The 22,732-nt window shown below is 57.1% G+C and overlaps 1 protein-coding gene across 4 annotated transcripts in view; it reads right to left on the reverse strand.

Moving 5' to 3' along the window:
• Positions 1–22,732, reverse strand: part of LOC116955644 (type II inositol 1,4,5-trisphosphate 5-phosphatase) — a 55,384-nt gene that overhangs the window by 29,150 nt on the left and 3,502 nt on the right. For all 4 annotated transcript variants that reach the window (XM_076053232.1, XM_076053230.1, XM_076053231.1 and 1 more), the window contains exons 2-7: positions 18,320–18,390; positions 16,795–16,983; positions 16,396–16,497; positions 11,544–11,658; positions 2,093–2,209; positions 1,343–1,530 (exon numbers count right to left, since the gene is read on the reverse strand). In XM_076053232.1, coding sequence (XP_075909347.1) covers positions 1,343–1,530; positions 2,093–2,209; positions 11,544–11,658; positions 16,396–16,497; positions 16,795–16,983; positions 18,320–18,390 — 782 coding nt within the window. The remainder of the gene's footprint in view (positions 1–1,342; positions 1,531–2,092; positions 2,210–11,543; positions 11,659–16,395; positions 16,498–16,794; positions 16,984–18,319; positions 18,391–22,732) is intronic.

The raw sequence follows: 22,732 nt of genomic DNA on the forward strand, positions 1-22,732 counted from the left end.
AGCCCGATCGATACAATTAATCGCGATCAACGATCCACTCGCAAAGACACGCCCCTTCGTCCAACGCCACGCCCACGTTCTTCCATATATGGGCAAATCTCTGATCGGTGATTTTGTCTGGTGTACAATTTAATCGCTCTGTTACAGCGCACATTGATAGTCGGCCGGCCACTGGGAGCGGAGCTCCCAAGGTGAGTGGGAGCAATTCGCGTTGATAGGCAACGCAGCATTCACCAGGGCGGCCTGCCGGGATTCGAACCACCCACTTCTGTAACGAGCGGCGAAGTCCCTGCCGCTAGGCCACGCGTGGTCGGGGTGGACTCTCGCGTGGTCGGGGTGGACTCTCACGTGGTCGGGGTGGACTCTCGCGTGGTCGGGGTGGACTCTCGCGTGGTCGGGGTGGACTCTCGCGTGGTCGGGGTGGACTCTCGCGTGGTCGGGGTGGACTCTCGCGTGGTCGGGGTGGACTCTCACGTGGTCGGGGTGGACTCTCACGTGGTCGGGGTGGACTCTCACGTGTGATCGGGGTGGACTCTCGCGTGGTCGGGGTGGACTCTCACGTGGTCGGGGTGGACTCTCGCGTGGTCGGGGTGGACTCTCGCGTGGTCGGGGTGGACTCTCGCGTGGTCGGGGTGGACTCTCACGTGGTCGGGGTGGACTCTCACGTGGTCGGGGTGGACTCTCACGTGTGATCGGGGTGGACTCTCGCGTGGTCGGGGTGGACTCTCACGTGGTCGGGGTGGACTCTCACGTGGTCGGGGTGGACTCTCACGTGTGATCAGGGTGGACTTTCACGTGGTCGGGGTGGACTCTCACGTGGTCGGGGTGGACTCTCACGTGGTCGGGGTGGACTCTCACGTGTGATCGGGGTGGACTCTCACGTGGTCGGGGTGGACTCTCACGTGGTCGGGGTGGACTCACGCGTGGTCGGGGTGGACTCTCACGTGTGATCGGGGTGGACTCTCGCATGGTCGGGGTGGACTCTCGCGTGGTCGGGGTGGACTCTCGCGTGGTCGGGGTGGACTCTCGCGTGGTCGGGGTGGACTCTCACGTGGTCGGGGTGGACTCTCACGTGGTCGGGGTGGACTCTCACGTGGTCGGGGTGGACTCTCACGTGGTCGGGGTGGACTCTCACGTGGTCGGGGTGGACTCTCGCGTGGTCGGGGTGGACTCTCACGTGTGATCGGGGTGGACTCTCACGTGGTCGGGGTGGACTCTCACGTGGTCGGGGTGGACTCTCACGTGTGATCGGGGTGGACTCTCACGTGTGATCGGGGTGGACTCTCACGTGTGATCGGGGTGGACCTCTCTGGGGTGGACCCCTGCAGGGTTGGCCACTCACTCGTGGTTAGGGATGGAGAGGCGTGGCAGAGTGGCGTCGATCTGCGGGAAGGAGAGGCGGGAGACGATGTCGCGGTAGTCCTGGTTACGGCGCTCCACCTCCTCGGTGTGGGCGGCGAGGTGAGCGTTCACCACGCACACCGACGAACTGTGCAGGAGGAAGCGCACCGCCACGCCGCCTTTGTTTCCCTGCCGCACCGCACACGCACGGAGACACGCACAGAGACACGCACAGAGACACGCACACGCACAGAGACACGCACACGCACAGAGACACGCACAGAGACACGCACAGAGACACGCACACGCACAGAGACACGCACACGCACAGAGACACGCACACGCACAGAGACACGCAGACTAAGACAGAGATCCCCCATACAGCGGTGAGAGTGGAGAGAGTGGAGAATGTGGTGAGTGTGGTGAGTGTGGTGAGCAAGGTGAGTGTGGTGAGTGTGGTGAGTGTGATGAGTGTGGTGAGTGTGGTGAGTGCGGTGAGTGTGGTGAGTGTGGTGAGCGTGGTGAGTGTGGTGAGTGTGATGAGTGTGGTGAGTGAGGTGAGTGTGGTGAGCGTGGTGAGTGTGGTGAGCGTGGTGAGTGTGGTGAATGTGGTGAGCGTGGTGAGTGTGGTGAATGTGGTGAGTGTGGTAAGTGTGGTGAGCAAGGTGAGTGTGGTGAGCAAGGTGAGTGTGGTGAGTGTGGTGAGTGTGGTGAGCAAGGTGAGTGTGGTGAGTGTGGTGAGTGCCCTCACCATCTTGCCCATGATTCCGGTCCCCACGGTCTCAGCCTCCACCTCGGAGATGAACGAGGCGTGCTCCTCCCTCGCAAACACCAGCAGCATCATCCCAACCAGCCTCACCAGCCGCACCTACACGCAACATCACACCAGCGTCATACCACACACGGCATCATCCCAACCAGCCTCACCAGCCGCACCTACACGCAACATCACACCGGCGTCATACCACACACGGCATCACACCAACCAGTATCGCCAGCCTCACCTACACGCAACATCACACCGGCGTCATACCACACACGGCATCACACCAACCAGTATCGCCAGACTCGCCTACACGCAACATCACACCGGCGTCATACCACACACGGCATCACACCAACCAGTATCGCCAGCCTCACCTACACGCAACATCACACCGGCGTCATACCACACACGGCATCATCCCCACCAGCCTCGCCAGCCTCACCTACACGCAACATCACACCGGCGTCATACCACACATGGCATCACACCAACCAGTATCGCCAGCCTCACCTACACGCAACATCACCCCGGCGTCATACCACACACAGCATCACACCAACCAGTATCGCCAGACTCGCCTGCATGCGGCGTCACACCGGCGTCGTGCCAGACACGGCATCACACCAACCAGTTTCACCGCTCACCTACTCTTGACATGAAACCATCAGAATCATCCCCACCAGCCTCACCTTACACATAGCATCATACCAGCGTCATCCACACCAGCGTCGACTGCATGCAGCAGTACATGAGCATCATACCCACACACAGCATCATACCCACCAGCATCTCAGCGGCGTTGGCTCAACATCTCTGACACGGCAATTATTGACCTCCGAGTAGAGATGTTGCTTACGAATTTTCAATTCCCCTTACGATGTCCATGAGAAAGGGGGAGAGATGGTGAGTGGGGAGCTGGGGGTGACTGTCAGGCTGTGAGAGAGAGAGAGATGGTGAGTGGGGAGCTGGGGGTGACTGTCAGGTTGTGAGAGAGAGATGGTGAGTGGGGAGCTGGGGGTGACTGACAGGCTGTGAGAGAGAGAGAGAGATGGTGAGTGGGGAGCTGGGGGTGACTGTCAGGCTGTGAGAGAGAGAGAGATGGTGAGTGGGGAGCTGGGGGTGACTGCAAGGCTGAGAGAGAGAGAGATGGTGAGTGGGGAGCTGGGGGTAACTGCCAGGCTGTGAGAGAGAGAGAGATGGTGAGTAGAGAGCTGGGGGTGACTGACAGGCTGTGAGAGAGAGAGATGGTGAGTGGGGAGCTGGGGGTGACTGCAAGGCCCTGAGAGAGAGAGAGAGATGGTGAGTGGGGAGCTGGGGGTGACTGACAGGCTGTGAGAGAGAGAGAGATGGTGAGTGGGGAGCTGGGAGTGACTGACAGGCCGTGAGAGAGAGAGAGAGATGGTGAGTGGGGGAGCTGGGAGTGACTGCAAGGCCCTGAGAGAGAGAGAAATGGTGAGTGGGGAGCTGGGGCTGACTGACAGGCCATGAGAGAGAGAGATGGTGAGTGGGGAGCTGGGGGTGACTGTCAGGCTGAGAGAGAGAGAGATGGTGAGTGGGGGAGCTGGGGGTGACTGCAAGGCTGAGAGAGAGAGAGATGGTGAGTGGGGGAGCTGGGGGTGACTGACAGGCCATGAGAGAGAGAGATGGTGAGTGGGGAGCTGGGGGTGACTGCAAGGCCGTGAGAGAGAGAGAGGGAGAGAGAGATGGTGAGTGGGGAGCTGGGGGTGACTGAGAGGCCATGAGAGAGAGAGAGATGGTGAGTGGGGGAGCTGGAGGTGACTGAGAGGCCATGAGAGAGAGACAGAGAGAGATGGTGAGTGCGGAGCTGGGGGTGACTGACAGGCTGTGAGAGAGAGAGATGGTGAGTGGGGAGCTGGGGGTGACTGCCAGACCATGAGAGAGAGAGATGGTGAGTGGGGGAGCTGGGGGTGACTGCCAGGCTGAGAGAGAGAGAGATGGTGAGTGGGGAGCTGGGGGTGACTACCAGGCTGTGAGAGAGAGAGATGGTGAGTGGGGAGCTGGGGGTGACTGAAAGGCCCTGAGAGAGAGAGAGAGAGATGGTGAGTGGGGGAGCTGGGGGTGACTGCAAGGCCATGAGAGAGAGAGATGGTGAGTGGGGAGCTGGGGGTGACTGTCAGGCTGAGAGACAGAGAGAGATGGTGAGTGGGGAGCTGGGGGTGACTGTCAGGCTGAGAGAGCGAGAGAGAGAGAGATGGTGAGTGGGGAGCTGGGGGTGACTGACAGGCCATGAGAGAGAGAGATGATGAGTGGGGGAGCTGGGGGTGACTGCAAGGCTGAGAGAGAGAGATGGTGAGTGCGGAGCTGGGGGTGACTACCAGGCTGTGAGAGAGAGAGAGAGATGGTGAGTGGGGGAGCTGGGGGTGACTGCAAGGCCATGAGAGAGAGAGAGAGATGGTGAGTGGGGAGCTGGGGGTAAATGACAGGCCCTGAGAGAGAGAGAGATGGTGAGTGGGGAGCTGGGGTGACTGTCAGGCTGTGAGAGAGAGAGATGGTGAGTGGGGGAGCTGGGGGTGACTGCAAGGCCATGAGAGAGAGAGAGAGATGGTGAGTGGGGAGCTGGGAGTGACTGACAGGCCATGAGAGAGAGAGAGAGATGGTGAGTGGGGGAGCTGGGGTTGACTGACAGGCTGTGAGAGAGAGAGATGGTGAGTGGGGGAGCTGGGGCTGACTACCAGGCTGTGAGAGAGAGGGATGGTGAGTGGGGGAGCTGGGCGTGACTGCAAGGCCGTGAGAGAGAGAGATGGTGAGTGGAGAGCTGGGGGTGACTGTCAGGCTGTGAGAGAGAGAGAGCTGGTGAGTGGGGGAGCTGGGAGTGACTGACAGGCCATGAGAGAGAGAGAGAGATGGTGAGTGGGGGAGCTGGGGTTGACTGACAGGCTGTGAGAGAGAGAGAGAGATGGTGAGTGGGGAGCTGGGGGTGACTGCAAGGCTGTGAGAGAGAGGGATGGTGAGTGGGGGAGCTGGGCGTGACTGCAAGGCCGTGAGAGAGAGAGATGGTGAGTGGGGAGCTGGGGGTGACTGTCAGGCTGTGAGAGAGAGAGAGAGATGGTGAGTGGGGGAGCTGGGGATGACTGACAGGCTGTGAGAGAGAGAGAGAGATGGTGAGTGGGGAAATGGGGGTGACTGCAAGGCTGAGAGAGAGAGAGAGAGATGGTGAGTGGGGGAGCTGGAGGTGACTGACAGGCTGAGAGAGAGAGAGAGATGGTGAGTGGGGGAGCTGGGGTTGACTGCAAGGCTGTGAGAGAGAAAGATGGTGAGTGGGGGAGCTGGGGGTAACTGTCAGGCCCTGAGAGAGAGATGGTGAGTGGGGGAGCTGGGGGTGACTGTCAGGCCCTGAGAGACAGAGAGAGAGATGGTGAGTGGGGAGCTGGGGGTGACTGCCAGACCATGAGAGAGAGAGAGATGGTGAGTGGGGGAGCTGGGGGTGACTGCAAGGCTAAGAGAGAGAGAGAGATGGTGAGTGGGGGAGCTGGGGGTGACTGCCAGACCATGAGAGAGAGAGAGATGGTGAGTGGGGAGCTGGGGGTGACTGACAGGCTGAGAGAGAGAGAGAGATGGTGAGTGGGGAGCTGGGGGTGACTGACAGGCTGTGAGAGAGAGAGAGAGCGATGGTGAGTGGGGAGCTGGGGATGACTGCAAGGCTGTGAGAGAGAGAGAGAGAGATGGTGAGTGGGGGAGCTGGGGGTGACTGTCAGGCCCTGAGAGAGAGAGATGGTGAGTGGGGGAGCTGGGGGTGACTGACAGGCTGTGAGAGAGAGAGAGAGATGGTGAGTGGGGAGCTGGGGGTGACTGCAAGGCCGTGAGAGATGGTGAGTGGGGGAGCTGGGGGTGACTGCAAGGCTGAGAGAGATAGTGAGTGGGAGAGCTGGGGGTGACTGCCAGACCATAAGAGAGAGAGATGGTGAGTGGGGAGCTGGGGGTGACTGTCAGGCTGTGAGAGAGAGAGAGATGGTGAGTGGGGAGCTGGGGGTGACTGCAAGGCCGTGAGAGAGAGAGATGGTGAGTGGGGGAGCTGGGGGTGACTGCAAGGCTGAGACAGAGAGAGATGGTGAGTGGGGGGGGAGTTGTGGGTGACTGCCAGGTCGCATGAATGAACGTTTCATGGGGACCATCAACTCGGTAAACGCATTTTCACGCTCAGCGTGGCCAGCACACACACAAAGAAGATGCCCACACGCACAACGACAAAGATCCCCTGTACAGCCTGTTACAGACTGTTGGGGCAAGTAATGTTAGCGAGCCCCTATGGAGACTGTCAAGACGCACACAGACTAGTATTACTACGTAGTAGTACACGTGACTAGTATTACTACGTAGTAGTACACGTGACTAGTATTACTACGTAGTAGTACACGTGACTAGTATTACTACGTAGTAGTACACGTGACTAGTATTACTACGTAGTAGTACACGTGACTAGTATTACTACCTAGTAGTACACGTGACTAGTATTACTACGTAGTAGTACACGTGACTAGTATTACTACGTAGTAGTACACGTGACTAGTATTACTACGTAGTAGTACACGTGACTAGTGTTACTACGTAGTAGTACACGTGACTAGTATTACTACCTAGTAGTACATGTGACTAGTATTACTACGTAGTAGTACACGTGATTAGTATTACTACGTAGTAGTACACGTGACTAGCATTACTACGTAGTAGTACACGTGACTAGCATTACTACGTAGTAGTAGTACAGTGAGGGAAAACATTATTTGATCCCCTGCTGATTTTGTACGTTTGCCCACTGACAAAGAAATTATTAGTCTATATTTTTAATGGTAGGTTTATTTGAACAGTGAGAGACAGAATAACAACAAAAAAATCCAGAAAAACGCATGTCAAAAATGTTATAAATTGATGTGCATTTTAATGAGGGAAATACGTATTTGACCCCTCTGCAAAACATGACTTAGTACTTGGTGGCAAAACCCTTGTTGGCAATCACAGAGGTCAGACGTTTCTTGTAGTTGGCCACCAGGTTTGCACACATCTCAGGAGGGATTTTGTCCCACTCCTCTTTGCAGATCTTCTCCAAGTCATTAAGGTTTCAAGGCTGACGTTTGGCAACTCGAACCTTCAGCTCCTTTCACAGAATTTCTATGGGATTAAGGTCTGGAGACTGGCTAGGCCAATCCAGGACCTTAATGTGCTTCTTCTTGAGCCACTCCTTTGTTGCCTTGGCCGTGTGTTTTGGGTCATTGTCATGCTGGAATACCCATCCACGACCCATTTTCAATGCCATGGCTGAGGGAAGGAGGTTCTCACCCAAGATTTGACGGTACATGGCCCCGTCCATCGTCCCTTTGATGCGGTGAAGTTGTCCTGTCCCCTTAGCAGAAAAACACCCCCAAAGCATAATGTTTCCACCTCCATGTTTGACGGTGGGGATGGTGTTCTTGGGGTCATAGGCAGCATTCCTCCTCCTCCAAACACGGCGAGTTGAGTTGATGCCAAAGAGCTCCTTTTTAGCCTCATCTGACCACAACACTTTCACCCAGTTGTCCTCCGAATAATTCAGATGTTCATTGGCAAACTTCAGACGGGCATGTGTATGCGCTTTCTTGAGCAGGGGGACCTTGCGGGCGCTGCAGGATTTCAGTCCTTCACGGCGTAGTGTGTTACCAATTGTTTTCTTGGTGACTATGGTCCCAGCTGCCTTGAGATCATTGATAAGATCCTCCCGTGTAGTTCTGGGCTGATTCCTCACCGTTCTCATGATCATTGCAACTCCACGAGGTGAGATCTTGCATGGAGCCCCAGGCCGATGGAGATTGACAGTTTTTTTGTGTTTCTTCCATTTGCGAATAATCGCACCAACTGTTGTCACCTTCTCACCAAGCTGCTTGGCAATGATCTTGTAGCCCATTCCAGCCTTGTGTAGGTCTACAATCTTGTCCCTCACATCGTTGGAGAGCTCTTTGGTCTTGGCCATGGTGGAGAGTTTAGAATCTGATTGATTGTGGACAGGTGTCTTTTATACAGGTAACAAGATGAGATTAGGAGCACTCCCTTTAAGAGTGTGCTCCTAAACTCAGCTCGGTACCTGTATAAAAGACACCTGGGAGCCAGAAATCTTTCAGATTGAGACGGGTTCAAATGCTTATTTCCCTCATTAAAATGCAAATCAATTTATAACAATTTTGCCATGCGTTTTTCTGGATTTTGTTGTTGTTATTCTGTCTCTCCCTGTTCAAAAAAACATACCATTAAAATTATAGACTGATCATTTCTTTGTCAGTGGGCAAACGTACAAAATCAGCAGGAGATCAAATACTATTTTCCCTCACTGTACATGTGACTATTATTATTATTACGGAGTAGTACATGTGACTATTATTACACAGCGCCTTTCGAGAAGCTACATGATGCGCTGTGCACCACAAGATGGATAAGAAGATGAATCGCTCGCCATGGGGAGGCGAAGCAAAGCAGAGAAGCGGAATGAGAGCCAAGTGAAGCCAGGGCGGGCACAGCGGAGTCCAGGCGGAGGCTGCACCTCACCCCCCTCCTCACCCCACCCCCCTCCTCACCCCACCCCCCTCCTCACCCCACCCCCCTCCTCACCCCACCCCCCTCCTCACCCCACCCCCCTCCTCACCCCACCCCCTGCTCACCCCACCCCCCTCCTCACCCCACCCCCCTCCTCACCTCACCCCCCTCCTCACCCCACCCCCCTCCTCACCCCACCCCCCTCCTCACCCCACCCCCCTCCTCACCCCACCCCCCTCCTCACCCCACCCCCCTGCTCACCCCACCCCCCTGCTCACCCCACCCCCCTCCTCTCCCCACCCCCCTCCTCTCCCCACCCCCTCCTCACCCCACCCCCCTCCTCTCCCCACCCCCCTCCTCTCCCCACCCCCCTCCTCACCCCACCCCCCTCCTCACCCCACCCCCCTCCTCACCCCACCCCCCTGCTCTCCCCACCCCCCTGCTCTCCCCACCCCCCTGCTCACCCCACCCCCTGCTCACCCCACCCCCCTCCTCTCCCCACCCCCCTCCTCTCCCCACCCCCTCCTCACCCCACCCCCCTCCTCTCCCCACCCCCCTCCTCTCCCCACCCCCCTCCTCACCCCACCCCCCTGCTCACCCCACCCCCCTCCTCTCCCCACCCCCCTCCTCTCCCCACCCCCCTCCTCACCCCACCCCCCTCCTCACCCCACCCCCCTCCTCTCCCCACCCCCCTCCTCACCCCACCCCCCTCCTCACCCCACCCCCCTGCTCACCCCACCCCCCTGCTCACCCCACCCCCCTCCTCACCCCACCCCCCTCCTCACCCCACCCCCCTCCTCACCCCACCCCCCTCCTCTCCCCACCCCCCTCCTCTCCCCACCCCCCTCCTCTCCCCACCCCCCTCCTCACCCCACCCCCCTCCTCACCCCACCCCCCTCCTCTCCCCACCCCCCTCCTCACCCCACCCCCCTCCTCACCCCACCCCCCTGCTCACCCCACCCCCCTCCTCACCCCACCCCCCTCCTCACCCCACCCCCCTCCTCACCCCACCCCCCTCCTCTCCCCACCCCCCTACTCTCCCCACCCCCCTCCTCTCCCCACCCCCCTCCTCTCCCCACCCCCTGCTCTCCGCATCGCGAGACCACACCCAGCACTCCACAGCCAGGGGGGGCAGGCGAGTGAGTGGGCGGGTGGGTGAGCGGGTGAGCGGGTGGGTAAGCGGGTGAGCGGGTGAGCGGGTGGGTAGGTGAGCGGGCGAGTGAGTGGGCGGGTGGGCAGGTGGGCGAGTGGGTGAGTGGGTGGGTGGGCGGGTGAGTGGGTGGGCGGGTGAGCGGGTGAGCGGGCGAGTGGGTGGGTAGGCGGGTGAACAGGCGGGTGAACAGGTGGGTGGGCGGGTGGGTGGCTGGATGGATGAGCAGGCGAGTGGGTGGGCGAGTGCGTGGGCGAGTGGGTGAGCTGTTGAGCAAGTGGCTGGGCGAGTGGGTGAGCGGCTGAGTGAGTGGGTGAGCGGGTGAGTGTGTGGGCGAGTGAGTGAATGAGTGGCTGGCGGGTGAGTGAGTGGCTGAGCGGGTGAGTGTGTGGGCGAGTGAGTGAGTGGCTGAGCGGGTGAGTGAGTGGCAGAGCGGGTGAGTAGGTGGGAGAGTGAGTGAGTGGCTCAGCGGCTGAGTGAGTGGCTGAGCGGGTGAGTGTGTGGGCGAGTGAGTGAGTGAGTGGCTCAGCGGGTGAGTGAGTGGATGGGCGGGTGAGTGTGTGGGCGAGTGAATGAGTGAGTGGCTGGGCGGCTGAGTGAGTGGCTGAGTGAGTGTGTGGGCGAGTGAGTGAGTGAGTGGGTGAGTGTGTGGGCGAGTGAGTGAGTGAGTGGCTGTGCGGCTGAGTGAGCGGGTGAGTGAGTGTGTGGGCGAGTGAGTGAATGAGTGGCTGGCGGGTGAGTGAGTGGCTGAGCGGGTGAGTGTGTGGGCGAGTGAGTGAGTGGCTGAGCGGCTGAGTGAGTGGCTGAGTGAGTGTGTCGGCGAGTGAGTGAGTGGCTGAGTGAGTGGCTGAGTGAGTGTGTGGGCGAGTGAGTGAGTGAGTGGCTGTGCGGGTGAGTGTGTGGGCGAGTGAGTGAGTGAGTGGCCGAGCAGCTGAGTGAGTGGCTGAGTGAATGTGTGGGCGAGTGAATGAGTGATTGAGTGGCTGAGCGGGTGAGTGTGTGGGCGAGTGAGTGAGTGAGTGAGTGGCTGAGTGAGTGGCTGAGTGAGTGTGTGGGCGAGTGAGTGGCTGAGCGGGTGAGTGTGTGGGCGAGTGAGTGAGTGAGTGGCTGAGTGAATGTGTGGGCGAGTGAGTGAGTGGCTGAGTGAGTGGCTGAGTGAGTGTGTGGGCGAGTGAGTGAGTGGCTGAGTGAGTGGCTCAGTGAGTGGCTGAGTGAGTGTGTGGGCGAGTGAGTGAGTGGCTGAGTGAGTGTGTGGGCGAGTGGCTGAGCGGGTGAGTGTGTGGGCGAGTGAGTGAGTGGCTGAGTGAGTGTGTGGGCGAGTGAGTGAGTGGCTGAGCGAGTGAGTGGCTGAGTGAGTGTGTGGGCGAGTGAGTGAGTGGCTGAGTGAGTGGCTGAGTGAGTGTGTGGGCGAGTGAGTGAGTGGCTGAGCGGGTGAGTGTGTGGGCGAGTGAGTGAGTGGCTGAGCGGGTGAGTGTGTGGACGAGTGAGTGAGTGAGTGGCTGAGTGAGTGTGTGGGCGAGTGAGTGAGTGGCTGAGTGAGTGGCTGAGTGAGTGTGTGGGCGAGTGAGTGGCTGAGCGGGTGAGTGTGTGGGCGGGCGAGTGAGTGAGTGAGTGGCTGAGTGAATGTGTGGGCGAGTGAGTGAGTGAGTGGCTGAGTGAGTGTGTGGGCGAGTGAGTGAGTGGCTGAGTGAGTGGCTGAGTGAGTGTGTGTGCGAGTAAGTGAGTGGCTGAGCGGGTGAGTGTGTGGGCGAGCGGCTGGGTGAGCACCTTGACGTATCGTGCCCCCGGGTGCAGGCTCTCGGTGACGGCACGGAGCCACTCCTCCTCCTTGGGGGAGTCGCTGAACACAAACGCCTCCTTGCTCAGGTCCAGCTCCTGGAACCTGCGGCACCACACGCAGAGGTCGTGCCCATCGGGTCATCGGGTCATCGGGTCGTCAGCTTACCGCGACTTCCAATGCCGTCTGCACAACCACCACCACCACCACCACGGCTTCCTTCCCTCTGCCAGATCCTGCTGCTGCTGCTGTTCAATCCCAGATCAGCTGCTCTACCAGCAAGAGAGTTTCATCTCATCCAACCCTCGCCCAACAATTCATTCACTCAGCCACTTAGAATAATGATAACTTAAATTAATAAATTGCCCTTGAACAATCGTTCTCAGAGCGCTATGCGTGGCGAGGCAAAAATAGTGAAACATTAACCAAGGAAAGAAGAAGTGAGAGAGAGAGAGACTAAAGAGAGAGACAGACAAAGCATTTTAAACAGAGGCGTTTTTCGTGGAGAAAGGACGATGTCTCAGAGTCTCAGAGGTCACCTTGCCTGGATGGGACAACGAGCAGCAAAGAGGTGAGGTGCCGGAATTGCCAAGTCGCCGTCACTCTCCCACACACTAACACACTCACACTAACACACTCACACTAACACACTAACACACTCACACACTCACACACTAACACACTCACACTAACACACTAACACACTCACACTAACACACTAACACACTCACACTAACACACTCACACACTAACACACTCACACACTCACACACTCACACTAACACACTCACACACTAACACACTCACACACTAACACACTCACACACTCACACACTCACACTAACACACTCACACACTAACACACTCACACACTAACACACTCACTCTCCCACACACCAACTGACTCACACTAACACACTCACACTAACACACTCACACTAACACACTCACACACTAACACACTAACACACTCACACACTAACACACTCACACACTCACACACTCACACTAACACACTCACACACTAACACACTCACACACTAACACACTCACACACTCACACACTCACACTAACACACTCACACACTAACACACTCACACACTAACACACTCACTCTCCCACACACCAACTGACTCACACTAACACACTCACACTAACACACTCACTCTCCCACACACCAACTGACTCACACTAACACACTCACACACTCACACACTAACACACTCACACACTCACACTAACACACACTCACTCTAACACACGCACACTAACACTCCCACACTCACTCTAACACACTCACACTAACACACTCACACTAACACTCACACACTCACACTAACACACTCACACTAACACTCACACACTCACTCTAACACTCACACACTCACTCTAACACACTCACACTAACACACTCACACTAACACACTAACACAAAGACAAAGATCCCCCGTATAGCCTTAATAGACTGTAGGGGCAAGTGCTGTTAGCGAGGCCGGAACGGTACACAAGGGGGTGGGTGGCCAGCACCACGCCCGACCGCCTTTGTCTCCCTAGTGGCAATGCTTACACACCGCACCAGGTACTCATTTGAGGCTGAGTCGACCTAGGGGAGGCCCGGGACCGGTTCAGATAATCGTCAATGGTGTTGGCCGTGAGCGGGAATCGAACCCGGGTCGCCAGGTTCATAGCGCAGCGCGCTAACCGCTACACTATCGCTCCCCATACACACTAACACACTCACACTAACACACTCACACACTCACACTAACACACTCACACACTCACACAACAACAACAACCGCCATTCGCCACTAAGTGGCGGTGACGTCACCACGATGCTTGTGCCAGGCTATGTGCACCCTAAGGCCACGTGAAGTGTCGAACGCCCGCTGGCAGGAGGTCACGGGGCAGACCCAGGTGCCATAGGTCGACTGACTGAGATGACTGAGATGGCTGGCTGATGCACCACCTGTGCCCCCTACTGTGGCAACCTGCTGTGCTTTAGCCACCCGGCGCTCCGCTCATTGTTGTGAGCGTCGCTCCTCCGCCCTCCGTTGTTGTTGGAGGGCGACTGCCTCCAACTGCCCAGTAGCGTCCTTCACGAGCCTCCTCCACAGAGGCCGATCTTGACACCGCTGGTACCAGTCATCGGCAAGTCCACTCAGCTCCACGTCCTCCTGTACCACATCACTCCATCTCTTCTCTAGCCCGTGCCGCGCCCGCTTAGCCCCCTCAACCCGGCCGAACAAAAGCTATTTCGGCATGCGGTGGCTGGGCATGCGGGCTACATGACCCAGCCATCGCAGCCTTCCCCGCCGGAGGAGCTCACCAATGGGACCTTGCCCAGATCTTTCAAGGATTTGTGAGCTCCTCACACAATCCAGTCTGGTTAAACCCAGGATGGATCGTAGGCAGGCCAGCCTAAATGTTTCGAACCGGCGAAGATGTTCCATTAGGGGGGTCCACGTTTCGCAAGCGTAGAGAAGGGAGGGAATGACCGTGGCCGAGAAGACCTGAAGCTTAGTGCGGAGCGACAGACCAGGTAGCTTCCACACAGCGTTACGCAACCGATGAAAAGATATTGCCGCTCGACTGATTCGGAGTGAGACCTCTGCTGTTAAACTGGAGCCGGTCATAAGCACACTGCCCAGGTATGGGAAACTCTCCACTCTCTCCACAACTGCCCCATCACCGATTGGGAGTTGTGGGGGTGAAGTGTCCGATGGTACAAAATACCCAGGCAGGTGCTTAGTTTTGGTGGGGCTGATGGTAAGGCCCCACCTCTTAGTGGCACGCTCCAGTCTCAGCAGCAGCGGCTCCAACTCCTCCTCTGAATGAGCAGCTATTCCAAAATCATCAGCATACATAACGTGGTTGAGCAATAGGGAGCCATCCCTTGACCGCACCCGGGCATCGAACAGCCTCCCATTATATCTGTACCATATGGAGATTCCCCCGGTACAGCTATTGAAGGCTTCACGAACTACGTGGTCAAAATATATGTTAAATAATGTGGGAGCCAGAGGACATCCCTGTCGCACCCCAAGGTGTACAGGGAATGGCTCTGACTCCCGGCCACGTAGTTTTACCCGGGCCCGCTCACCATCATGAAGGTCCTTAATGATCGTGAGCAGAGGGTCAGGTACTCCAAAAGCACGAAGAACAACCCAGAGCCCAGGCCTACTGATGGTATCATAGGCCTTGACCAGGTCAATAAAGCAGAGATGTAGGTCTTGTTGGAATTCCCTACACCTCTGCTGTAGCAGACGGACAGAAAATATGGCATCTGTGCAGGACCGCCCTTTCCTGAAACCGCATTTTGGCTCCGCAAGCCTCTCCTCAGCGTGCCTGGCAAGGCGATGTTGAATAATTCTTGCCAGGACCTTTCCCGGCACACTGAGGAGTGAGATGCCCCTGTAGTTGTTACAGTCTGTGCGGTCCCCCTTCTTAAAGGTGGGACCACCAGGGCATCCTTCCAATCCTGCGGAACCCGTCCAGTGGTCCAGACTGTTGTTATGATGTCATATAGGGCAGTCTGTGCACAAACGCCACCCTCCCTCAGCATTTCGCTTGGGAGATCATCTCTGCCCGCTGCCTTTCCCGGTCTCAGACTCCGGATCGCCTTCAGTACTTCCTCAACAGATGGCACCTCAGCCAGCCACTCACAGGGGGTGACTTCTTCCAATATTTGAGGCACCGCAGCCTCAGCAGGATCATCCTCACTTTGTGCCACGATGTTTTCCTGGCTGAGGGATTTTCCCTCCCCGAGGACCTCACAGAAATGCTCAGCAAATCTGAAAACCTGTTCCTGGGGGTCGGAGATTGGATCACCGTTTTTTCCCCTAATGATGGTAATAGGTGTGGCGCTGCAGATTACTTTTTTGATGGAGTTAAATAGAGATTTGTGATCACGGGCCACTGAGGCAGACTCCATCTTCTCAGCAACCCACGACCACCACCCATCCTTGCAGCGCCTCACCGCTCTCCGAACTCACGCTAACACACACACACACACACCGACTCACGCTAACATACTTACTCTCCCATTCACCCACTCACCCACTGACTCACGCTAACACACTCACTCTCCTACTAACACACACATACAGACTGACTCACGCTAACACACTCTCACTCTCCCACTAACACACACATTCACGCTAACACACTCACTCTCCCACTAACACACACTCACGCTAACACACTCACTCCCCCACTAACACACACACACACACTGACTCACGCTAACACACTCACTCTCCTACTAACACACACACACACTGACTCACGCTAACACACTCATACTAACACACACTCACTCTCCCACTAACACACACACTCACGCTAACACACTCACTCCCCCACTAACACACACACACTGACTCACGATAACACACTCACGCTAACACACTCACTCTCCTACTAACACACACACACACTGACTCGCGCTAACACACTCACACTAACACACACTCACGCTAACACACACACACACCGACTCACGCTAACACTCTCCCACTCAGCCACTCACCCACTTGCTCACCCGCTCACCCACTCACCTCACGTTGAGACCTAGGGCAGAGACACAGGGACGTGGGGACGTGGGGACACAGGGAGGAGATAGGAGGAGATGCGGGTCAAGGGAGACAGCGAGGAGAACCAGTGATGAGACAAAGTGGAGACACTGGAACGCGAAGAGACGGGGGAGACACAGGAAAACACGGGGACAGTGGAGACACGGGGACACGGGAGACAAGGGATGTGGAGACACTGGGGGGAGACGCACGGAACGAAACGCACACGCGCGGAGCCGCACGGATGGATTGCGAGGCCGCCTTTACCCCACGCAGTAGACGTCAGGCGGCTCGGGGTCGCCTGCGAGCCACGGGCCGAGCGCCTCGCCCGGGGACTGCCCGTTCACGTTGTACGTGCCCACGTGGAACCTGCACGGGGGGGGTCACAGGGTCACGGGGTGACTTGGAGAAGCGGGGACCAAGTGACGCAGGGGGGACACGGAGATCTGTCAGAACTGTCGCGAGAGAGTGAAACAGTTCGGCGTCAAGATGCACAGATTCACGGTCAAGAGTTCGAGGTTCACGCATTCAGGGTCAGGGTTCAACGTCCAGGAGTCGGGGTACACGTGCGTGACTCCCCGTGGCTCCCCGTGCCCCCCCCCCTCCACCCCCGTGCGTGGCCCCCCGTGGACCCCCCCCCTCCACCCCCGTGCGTGGCCCCCTCACCGGAAGTCTCTTGGGGTGGTGTACTCCCTCTCGCGGCTCAGCAGGAGGCACTTGACGAGGTTGTCGCGGGCCCCGAACTGCTGGATGGAGAAGAGCTGGGAGCGCACGGGGGGCTCCATGTGGGGGGGAGGCGCGCCCCCCACGGCAGACGCCTTCAACGCCCCCCCCTCGCCTGGCACGGGCGGGGGGCTGCGCTCAACAAACACGCACGCACGCACACGTGTACATACACGTGTACATACGCGTGTACATACACGTGTACGTACACGCGTACGTACACGTGTACGTACACGCGTACGTACACGTGTACGTACGCGTGTACGTACGCGTGTACATACACGACACAAAGATAGATCTCCTGTATAGCCTTGACAGACTGTTGGGGCAAGTGCTGTTAGTGAGCACCTACGAAAGCCGGCGGCACGGCACACGAGGATGTGGGTGGCCAGCATGACACCCGGCCACCTTTGTCTCGCCAGTGGCGATGTTTTACAGACCGCACCAGGTACTCATTTGAGGCCGAGTCCACCTAGGGGAGGCCCAGGACCGGTTCAAATAATGTTGGCCATGAGCGGGGAATCGAACTCGGGTTGCCGGGATTGTAGCGCAGCACGCTAACCGCTGTACTATTGCTCCCCATACATACACGATCCCACACACACGCACACACAGGTGTACAACAACAACAAAGCACCGTTCATCCATGAATGACGGTGACGTCACCACGGCGCCTGTGCCAAGGCTAGTTGCACCTCGAGGCCACGTCAAGTGCGGCGGGCTCACTGACAGCTCACGGGCGAGACCCAGGTTGCCATGGGTTGGCCGTGATGACCGAGGAACCACCCGTGCTCCCCACTGTGCCACCTCGCAGCGTTTTAGTGCCGCCCGGTGCCTACGCTCATTGTTGCGAGCGTCGCTCCTCTGCCCGCTGCTGTTGTTGGAGGGCGACAGCGTCCTTCACGAGCCTCCTCCTCCTCGGAGGCCGATCTTGACACCGCTGGTGCCGGTCATCGGCAAGTCCACTCAGCTCCATATCCTCCTGTACCGCATCAGCCAATATCTTCTCCAGCCCGTACCGTGCCAAACTGCTTGAGCAAACTGCTTGGGCATATGGTGGCTGGGCATGCAGGCTACATGACCGAGCCAGCACAGCCACACCTGCCAAAGGAGCTCACTTATGGCGCTGTGTCTACATCTGTGAGCGCCTTACAAAACGCCAGCCTGGTTAAACCCAGGATGGACAGTAGGGAGGTCCGCCTGAATGTGCTGAACCTTTAAAAGGGCTGCACGCTTCACAAGCACGGAGAAGGGAAGGCATTTGCTGTGGTCAAAAAGACCCGGAGCTTCGTGTGGAGCAACACGTCACCAGGTATCTTCCGCACAGCAGGACTACGCAGCCGATGAAAAGATAATGCCGCTGGACTAATTCGGAGCGAGACCTCCGCTGTGAAACCGGAGCTGGCCACAAGCACTTAGGTAGGGGAACTCCCTCCACAACGTCCCCATCGCTCCGCCTCACTCTCACCGTCTGTGCGTTCTCCGCTGTCCACGCATGTCCCCGTTGCTCCTATTGTCCATCTCACTGGCTGGCCATTCCTGAAGGTGCGGGACACACAGGACGCAGAGACACATGGGGACATTGTAGCATTGGTCACACATCGCCTCTCTACAGCCCCGAGCCAGTGGTGGAAATTCCACATTCTTATGGTAGGGTCTACGAGTCTCTGTGTCGAGGACAACCGCACAAAGCACGAGCGGTTTTATCGACCTTGCAGTCACCAACCCCCCCAACCCCCGCAAACAGGAATTGAACCCGCGACCTTCCGATTGCAAGCCACTCGCTCCACCGCTGACCAGCCACCCGGCTTTTACCCTACATTCAGTGAGCCACGCTAACCGGATCTTACCAAAACACGATTTAAAACCAGGCAATGGAACATTCGGATGCCGTTCCGCCGCGCGAGGACGCGCGGCTTCAGAGGAGGCGACGGTTCAAAGCCCCAGACCAGGTTCCGTTGTCAGCAGCGGAGCGCTCCGTCTGCCCAACGTCAGCAGCGGTAGCCGAGCACGCGGGCGCCGTGGTTCCCATGAGGCTGCAGGGCGATCGCCACGCAGGAGGGCGCCGCTACCGCCGCTACCGCTGCTGCTGCTGGCACCCACAGACACAGCCGGCCGTCGTTTTGCAGTGCGTGGCGATGGCCGCTGCTGCCGCCGCCGCCGCCGCTGCTGCTGCTACGTGACCTCAACGGAGTACTTTGGGGCATAATTTTTCTTAAAAGTTGGACTTGTGACGCCGGCAGACAAGGGCCTCCTACTCGCTCCGAATGCCGTCGCGGGATCTTTATTGCGAGTGAGGCAGACGGCGCGTAGTAAGCAGTCGGTAGTATTTCGTGGTCGACACGCACTGCAGTAGTAACCAGGGCAGCCTGCTAGATTCGAACTGCGAAGCCCCTTCAACAAGCAGCGGACGCGCTGTCGCTGAGTCACATCTCCCACTAAAAAAACTGCACATTTCTTTTTTGATTTAAAGCTTTCGTGACTGCAAGGATTCATATTCTTGGTTCTTTCGGTAAAGTCACCACGTAGAAGGGAAACAATAAAATAGTACAAATATAAAACAATAAAAGTCTCACGACGTTTCGACCGCAACACGAGCAATCATCATCGGGTGTTAAGAAAAAAAAAACCCGCCACTTTTTCAAATGTTCTTGCTGTGTTTTTCACACCTGATGACTAAGCGTTTCCCTTCTACGTGACTTTACCGGAAGAACCAAGAACACACACTTCTTTTTTTTAGCAGGTCAGGCCCACTGAGCTATGTAGCTCTTTTTCAGAAGCGACCTGGCCACGAATGACAGCTCAACTAAGTGGCTGACCATGTGGAAATTTATAGCAACCAAGTACACTAAACGCAGGCCGATTCTAAATGAGGACCTGGATAAAAATCCACGCCACCACGGGCAGTCCACGCATATTCAGGCGTTGAGGTCGGGATCGAACCCCACGACCTCCTGCATACCAGGCGAGGTAGTTAACATCTCCTAGCCACCGTGGTACTAATCTCCCCCCCCCCCCAACCAGCATGGTGCTTAACCTCTGTAAGCTATACTGGGAGCCATTGGGTAAATTAATGCGGTTATCCGAGCTCTCACGAGCAACACGATTACACCACCGCCACTGCACGCGCAGAGAGCGGCGTGAGGATTTACAAAACCAGCCCCCCACCTTTTCGTCCCCCTGCGGTGGGAGACGGAATCGGACCGGCGACCCCCTGGATTCCAAAGTCTCAACACTGGCGGGGGCAGCTCATAAATACACGCGAAAACCACTCAGACTAACCCAGCCCGGTCACGTTGTCTCACAACCAACTTCGCGTTGGTATTTATAGAGGAAATGGGTCTGTTGCCTCCAAAACACTCTTCCATCGCTACGACTGCCACCACCATCACGGGGGCCGTTCCCGTGAACTTCACCCGTTGTCTGTACCCCACGCTGTGTTCAACAGCCACCACCGTAGCTCAGGTCGCAACAACACTCACCAACTCAACAAAACTCGCAACCACTCAATTACCACACTGCAGGTCACTTCTCTGTGCGAGTCTCTGTGCAAGTCTACGAGTCTCTGTTTGTCTATGGGTCTCTTTCGGAGTCCAAGGGTTTTCTGTGCGAGTCTATGGGTCTCTGTACGAGCCTGTGGGTTCCTATGCAAGTCTTCAATGCAGGTTCAAAACAAGCAAACTCTGGACTGATTTCAAGCCTTGCATATATTGATTCAGCTCAAGCAAAACGCTGGACCGGTTTCAACATTCAGTGTCTCACCAGCAGAGCCAGGCTCGCTCGAACCAATGCCGATCGACTGCCAGATGTGCATCGCCAAGGGCCCTGTCAGTTTGACGCAAAACTCTCGAATGCACAGCAAAGAATATAATAAAACCGAGTGGCCCGAGACAAACCCCGCAGATCTCCACCACCACCACCACAGCCGCACCGCGTCCCTCTGCGACCTGACCCGGTGGCCTCTCGGGACCACGTCAAAAAATCCCTCCGCTAATTAAACTCTCGCCGCCACCTCGGCGCGAACGGTAAACGAGCCGAGTGAACTCCTCCCTGGCGTGGATTTCCCAAGCCCGTGCCAACTTGCGGTGGCAGAGGCCGGATCGGGGTCTACACTTGGGCCAGTGGAGGGTTGGGGGGGGAGATTGGAACGGCCCCGAGCGGAGAAGCTCCACATTCCGCACGCAGAGACACACGCGCCCCACCAAAACCCCACGCGTCTCACGAGGCCCCACGGGTCTCACCAAACTCCACGCGTCCCACCAAATCCCATGGGTCTCACGTAACTTCACACATCACACCAAATGCCACGGGTCTCGCCAAATGCCACGCATTGCACCAAAATCCCACCGGTCTCACAAAACTTCACACATCACACCAAATGCCACGGGTCTCACCAAATGCCACGCATTGCACCAAAATCCCACCGGTCTCACAAAACTTCACACATCACACCAAATGCCACGGGTCTCGCCCAAACCTCTGTGCGTTGGCGCTCTCTGGAACACGCAAGTCCGGTGCGACACTTGGACCACTGCACCTGCACTGGTGCAACACCGAATGTAAAAAACGAGAGTGATTTTAGCCACCCCCCTCGTGTCGTAGGGCATTAACCTCGCGAACCGAGAATCGCAAAGACAGCAGCTGCCACAGCGCCGGTGCTCGGCGTTGCACTGGGCTCGCGATCCGGAGCTCGCCGGTTCCATTCCATCTGCCGGCGTGGCATTTGAAACAAGTTTCTCAAACCTAGCCCCCCCCCCCCCCCCCATCCCCATCTTCCCACTCTCTCCGCCGCCTCCGTGAGAGAGGCGATTTGCGCAACAGGCGCCGGCGCTGCTGCTCTGGACAAAAAACTCCGACGTTGAACACGGAACAAAGAGATAGCAGCTGGGAAGCATCATCGGCAATCTTGACGCTGGACAGCAACATCGCAGCGCGTCAAACGGAGCGGGTTTCCAACCAGGGCGTGCGTTCCTGTTGTGAAGCGACGGGTCGGATGCAACGGACACCCACAAAGAAAACGGAACGCAAACCGAAAGGGGTGTAGCGGAAATGCACGGCGGTCAACGTGCAATTATATCTCGCGCTGACGACGAAACAAGAAGCGGAACAACGAGGATTACAGAACCAATGCACAGCTTGTGTTGACTCGTTTAGAACAGAAGCAGTTAGGCTTTGCTTCGGCCCGACGCATGACGCGCGATGAAGGGACGGGCGATGGCCGAGAACGATCGAGGAGCGGCAGCCGAGGAAGCGGAACGCGTCCGGGCGGAGGAGATGGAGCGATGAAGAAGTGAGCTCGTGTGCCATAGAGCAGGTGCCGGGTAGGTCGTCACTGCATCGCAGGATTGTGAGAGGTGGCTTGGGAGGCCTTCATCCAGCAGGGAATAGATCACGGCTGGTGCTGATAATGATGATGATGATGAAAGACTGAAATTGGTGCACATCTCCTGCTAAGACAAACTCATCGGACAAATGGACAGCAGCCAAGAAAACGGACAAGAAAAACTGAGAAGTTCCGCACAGAAAGCGTGGAGAGAGAGAGAGAGAGATGCCACGCAGGGAATTACACCGAGAGACTGGGAGAGGAATACCTGCATCGGAGAACACGTGATAACTCACGCCGCTTAGACCGTTAAGGTAACGTCAGTGGGGCTCGATAAATTTGCAGGAAGACGTCACGGGAAGGGACATGACCCAAGAGGGAAACAAACCACTGCGGATATGGAGCAACGCCGCTATCAGGTCGTTTGCAGCGGTGAGCTGGACTGTGACAACGCAGGACATGACTGGCCCTTTAACAAGAGTTCACATTTATTTAGTTTTAACCGTCAGAATGAGAACGCAAGATAGCAGGGTCTCAGTTAAGCACGTAGTAGGCTTT

The sequence above is a fragment of the Petromyzon marinus genome, chromosome 60, assembly GCF_048934315.1.
Source record: "Petromyzon marinus isolate PM22_M1 ecotype Great Lakes invasive population chromosome 60, UKy_Petmar_22M1.pri1.0, whole genome shotgun sequence".
Classification (NCBI taxonomy): domain Eukaryota; kingdom Metazoa; phylum Chordata; class Hyperoartia; order Petromyzontiformes; family Petromyzontidae; genus Petromyzon; species Petromyzon marinus.